At 45.4% G+C, this 5,073-nt stretch overlaps 1 protein-coding gene across 4 annotated transcripts; it reads left to right on the top strand.

Annotated features, from left to right (window-relative positions):
* Positions 1-74: 74 nt before the first annotated feature.
* Rbm8a (RNA binding motif protein 8A) lies at positions 75-4,152 on the top strand. Of its 4 annotated transcripts, none has more exons than XR_009594818.1 (7): positions 75-227; positions 485-544; positions 658-735; positions 1,335-1,471; positions 1,765-1,901; positions 2,023-2,141; positions 4,017-4,152. XR_009594818.1 is itself a non-coding variant. In XM_060393054.1 (7 exons), exons 1-6 carry the CDS (start codon positions 161-163, stop codon positions 2,066-2,068), a joined length of 525 nt encoding a protein of 174 aa, XP_060249037.1. In that variant the 5' UTR covers positions 75-160; the 3' UTR covers positions 2,069-2,087; positions 4,017-4,152. The 4 variants fall into 4 exon arrangements, 3 of the variants coding, with proteins under 3 accessions (XP_060249037.1, XP_021483830.1, XP_021483829.1); XM_060393054.1 differs by having other exon boundaries at positions 2,023-2,087; XM_021628155.2 differs by lacking the exon at positions 4,017-4,152 and having other exon boundaries at positions 661-735; positions 2,023-3,023.
* The last annotated feature ends 921 nt before the right edge of the window (positions 4,153-5,073 follow it).

The raw sequence follows: 5,073 nt of genomic DNA, 5'->3' as shown, positions 1-5,073 counted from the left end.
CGTAGCGCCGCCTGCGTTTGCGAATTTTTACCGCGCCGAAGGCGGGACTCGGAGCCGATTGCTGATTGGCCGGCCTGGCTGGTGACGTTTGCGCGCTGCGACAGTTTCCCGAGGTGCCTAGCTCCTAGCAAGCGCAGACGGGAGCGCCGAGGGAAGCAAGATGGCGGACGTGCTGGATCTTCACGAGGCCGGGGGCGAGGATTTCGCCATGGATGAGGACGGGGACGGTGAGGAGAGTGGAGGCGGCTGCGGGAAGCGGGGAAGGTGCGAGAGGAGAACGCAGGGGGAGGCAGTTTTTGGGGGGGTTGTGGGCCTGGGGACCGGGTCTCGAATAGATTGACTCCTCCCCCCCGGGAAGGAATTAGGGGCGGAACCGGGAAGGGGCGGAACCTGCGGTCCGTGCTGTATGCTCCCAGATACTCTCGGGAACACACAAGATGACTCTTATTCTTGTTGCTTCTTGTTTTCTCATCTGTAACTCTAGAGAGCATCCACAAACTAAAAGAGAAAGCGAAGAAACGAAAGGGCCGCGGCTTTGGCTCCGGTGAGTGTGGGGAACAGGGTAGTGTTCTAATAGCGAGAAGCCCGCGAATTTGGGGATCCGGTGGGAACTCACCTGGAGGGCAGTTTTCGGTGATCTGGTATGTGTTCTTTTAGAAGAGGGTTCCCGAGCGCGGATGCGGGAGGATTATGACAGTGTGGAGCAGGATGGCGACGAACCAGGACCACAGCGCTGTAAGTAAATAGGACCTGCGGAGTGTTTGTCCGTATTGGCACTTAAATGGAAGTAAGTAAGAGATTGTTTAACCAGCTTCGAGAGTCCAGTCATTGCTTACTGCAGTTCTGCTTGGAATTTTTCATTTTTAGTTGTTTTTGTGTTTTGAGACAGGGTTCCCAGTGTAACATGGCTGGCCTGAAACTTTTTTTTTTTTGTAGTCCAGGCTGGTCTTGAACTTACAGAGATTCATCTGCCTCCTGAGTGCTGGGATTAAAGGCCTGCCATACCAGGCCTTGCTTTTTTGTTGTTGATGATACAGTGTCTCACTATGTAGCTCTACCTTGCCTGGAACTTGCTCTGTAGACCAGGGTGACCTAGAACTCACAGATCTGCCTGCCTCTGTCTCCTGAGTACTGGGTTTTTGGTTTTCGAGACATGGTTTCTCCGTGAAGCCCTGGCTGTCCTGGAACTCTGTAGACCATTCTGGCTTCAAACTCGGGGATCTACCTGTCTCTACCTCCTAAGTGCTGGTATTGAAGTCATGGGCCACCGTGCCTGATCTAGTACTGGGCTTTTTATCTTACGTGCTCAGAAAACACCCTTTCGTACCCCACAGCTGTTGAAGGTTGGATTCTCTTTGTCACTGGAGTCCACGAAGAAGCCACTGAAGAAGATATCCATGACAAATTCGCTGAATATGGGGAAATAAAGAACATCCACCTTAATTTGGACCGGCGTACAGGATACTTGAAGGTAGATTTTCTTGCTTCCTTTGCTATTAACTCTTAGATAATCCTGGTGGTTATTTTGTGTTTGCTGGGCTTGGCTAAGAATGGGGAGTAAGTGAAATGCCATTGGAAGTTGATTGTTACCCATAAGAAAGACAAGCAGCACGGTCATGTTACGTGTACGTTGGGGGTATGTGATATGCTTTTTACAGTGTAGAGCTGGTAAAGTTTTCTGCTAAGTATGCATTTCAGGTTTCAGAAAGAGACTGCTTGATGGTTGGAGAAGTCAAGTTTTGATACTTTTGTATTTTTCCCCAGGGATACACACTCGTTGAGTATGAAACATACAAAGAGGCTCAGGCTGCCATGGAGGGACTCAATGGTCAAGATTTGATGGGACAGCCAATCAGTGTTGACTGGTGTTTTGTTCGTGGTCCACCAAAGGGCAAGAGGAGGTAAAATAGAGGGGAGGGCAAACATTTACCTTAGTGAAGGGAACATGAGCAAGATGAATAAGGATATTGTATTCTTCCTCTGATGGAATTTTTTTTTTTTTTTTTTTTTAATTTTTCTTAGAGGTGGCCGAAGACGAAGCAGGAGTCCAGACCGAAGACGCCGTTGATAGAGCCTCTGTTGACCAGGTGGTCTCTCCACGAGTCCATTTGGTTATACTGCCTTGGATACATAGGGCTAGGGTAGAACTCTGTTTATATTTAATTTCTTACCCTATCTACTTAGTATAGCTTTTGAGCCTAAAAAAATGATAATAAATGTTTCACTTTGTTTTTCTACATTTAAAATTATTTTATGGTTCTGTAAACTCTGAATAACCATTAGAGTTATTTTGAAGATACTTGGGACTGGAGTGTAATTCTCAGTTTCTAGAAAGGCTCAAGGAGACAAGAGCAAGGGTAGTGAGATTTTCTTATGGTTAATGGATGATTCTTACACACTTAGTGAGTAGATGATATATTAGTGTGACTTTTGCTGCTCTGTCAGACAGTCTTGGGTAGCCCTGGCTGACCTTGAGCTCATTGTGTTGCCAAGAATGACCTTGAAGTACTGATAGTGGCCTCTTGTCTCCCAGTGCCAAGATTCCAGGTATGGGCCTCCAGTTTCTGTGGTCTCTGGAATTGAAGCATTGGGCTTTGAGATGCTCGGCCAGCTCTTCCGTGAATATGGTGCTGAACATGACGTTTGTTAGGTTCCTGCAAAATAAAAGAAATCCAGCTTGAATACTATGTAATAATATGTACACCTTTAATCCCAGCACTGGGAAGGCAGAGGCAGGGGGATCTCTTTGAGTTCAAGACCAGCCTGGTCTACAGAGAGAATTCCAGGGCAGCCAGGGATGTAAAGAGAGACCCTGTCTTGAAAAACCAAAAGAAAGAAAGAAAGACATTACATTTCCTTTATCATAGTTTTTAGCTGAAGTGATTTTTCTGGTATGTCTGTAGTAACTATGTGATTGTTGTTTTGAAGTCTAAAGTCACTGTGGCCCACACTGGCCTGAGATGCTTCTGTCTTTGTCTCCCCAGTGCTTAATGGCAGATATTAAACTTAACAGTTTTTTCAGATGCTGTCGGCTGCTTTTCCCTTCATTTTGGTAAATTGCTGGGGGTTTTGGATTGAATTGTCTAAGAAAGTATTTTAGTTTAGGGTTTGCAAGGTTAGGGTGCCTTGGGTCTTTCTGGTAATGTAGATTGAATAACTGTTACTGGGTAAAAGGTAAGCCTGGTTCTCAGATTTCTAGATATTCTAAGGAATTTGCAAGAGTGGGTTGAGCAAGCATGAAGGACTTTAGGACTAACTTGTAAATGTATTAGCTAGGGAGACATTAGAGGAACTGCTTGGATATGACCTGGCTGTTTTGAATTAGTTGGAAAGATCCTCTTTTTATTCTGTGTCCTTATGGTTCCAGATGGTCTTTGTGCTTTGCTTGAGAAGTATAAAAATAGCCCATAAGAGTAGGGATGTGGCTCAGTTGGTAGGGCGGCACGGTGGCACCGTGGCTCCTGCCTGTAACCCCAGCACTTACTTGGGCAAGGAGGGACAGAGAAGCATAAGCTCAGGTCACCCACAGCCACAGCCAGGTGGCTGGAGGAGGCTGGGTCGTGTGACAGCTTGTCTTGGGTGGGAGGTGGAGAGCCGGGAAACTCATTCATGTATTATGTGCCCTTCTAATCATCCTTTTTCTGCAGAACCTAATCATGTACAGTAGAAACTCTCCTTTTAACTACTAAGACTTTGAAACTTGAGCTTACGGAAATAAGCAATTTTCTGCTATTCCTATGTCGTTCTCTAGACCATAAAAAACCTACATTTTTGTTTATCTTCATTTGAATGTATGCTAGGTATTCCAGTAGTTTTTTTTTTTTTTTAATTTATATATTTTTATGTGTATTGGTGTTTTTGCCTGCATGTATATCTGTGAGAGTGCCAGATTTTGGAGTTACAATTGTGAGCTGCCATGTGGGTGCTGGGATTTGAACCCCAGGGCCTTCAGAAGATCAATCAGTTCCCTTAACCATCTCTCCAGCCCACTCACTTTTGCTTTGTCTTTCCTTCAGGATTTCGAGACAGGGTTTCTCTTGCGTAATTCCTGGCTGTTGTGGAACTCACTCCGTAGAGCAGTCTGGTCTCGAAATCACAGATACCCACCTGCCTCTTCCTAGCTCTGAGATTAAAGGTGTGCGCCACCACCGATCCACAGATTTGTCGTTTTTTAATATTTATCACTCATCTGTCTGTCTGTCTGTCCAGTGTTTTGCCTGCAGGTATGTTTGTGTGTGTGAGTGTGTGCGTGTGTGCCTGGTGCCTCAGAAGGTCAGAACAGGGCTCCAGATCTTCTGGGACCAGAGTTGCAGGTGGTTGTGAGCTGCCGTGTGGGTGGGGAGATTCAATCTTACGTCCTCTGGAAGAGCAGCCACTGCTCGTAACCCCTCAGCCAACTCCAGCCCTAGGTTTCTTTTTTACGGTGGGTGGTAGAGATCCTGTTTGTAATATTGTCCTTTTTTTTTTTTTCTTCCTTAGAAATATAGTCAGGCTTTTGCTGCTGCTGCTGCTGCTGCTGCTTAGGCAAGATTTTAAAACTAGCTCAGGGGAGCCTGGAACTTAACTCTTAACTCTCTTACTACATTTTCCTCCAGTGCTGGGTCGTTGAGATTAACAGGTGCAGAACAGTCAGGCTTGTGTTTAATTTCTGATACTTTATGATTTGAGGATTAATCTTTGGGCTTTTTAATGATGGGGTCTTGCTCTATCACCTTGGCTGGCCTGGAATTCACAAATGGACTATTAGTCATGTGAACCTTCTACCATTGTCTCCAGAGTGCTGTGATGATAGGCATGCACCACAATGCCTAACTAATTTTAATAGATACAGAATCAGTAAAACTCACAAACTTAGGTCAACCTCCACTTCTTAGTGTGTCTCCACTTGCCTCAGGATAAACAACTATCTGTGACCTAGCCCACCTTTCCTCTCAGAAAAGTTTTCCCTGAACTTCAAGAGTTAGGGAACTTCTTTCCATTCTTGGTTAACTCTTACTGTGGCTGGGCACACCAGGCGAGAGGTTGCCACAAGGACCTGCATGTAGCATTTAAATATACTCTTAGCTGATGGAC

Source organism: Meriones unguiculatus, chromosome 10 (genome assembly GCF_030254825.1).
Source record: "Meriones unguiculatus strain TT.TT164.6M chromosome 10, Bangor_MerUng_6.1, whole genome shotgun sequence".
NCBI classification, from domain to species: domain Eukaryota; kingdom Metazoa; phylum Chordata; class Mammalia; order Rodentia; family Muridae; genus Meriones; species Meriones unguiculatus.
The sequence above is the reverse complement of the archived record's forward strand: the minus strand, read 5'-3'. Positions and strand labels throughout refer to the sequence as shown.

Bases quoted from the DNA above. Each gene is read 5' to 3' on its own strand.
- Rbm8a (XM_060393054.1), top strand. From the start codon at position 161: ATGGCGGACGTGCTGGATCTTCACGAGGCCGGGGGCGAGGATTTCGCC. The intron at 228-484 runs GTGAGGAGAGTG...CTGTAACTCTAG, and splicing joins CATGGATGAGGACGGGGACG to AGAGCATCCACAAACTAAAA. The intron at 1,472-1,764 runs GTAGATTTTCTT...ATTTTTCCCCAG, and splicing joins GGCGTACAGGATACTTGAAG to GGATACACACTCGTTGAGTA.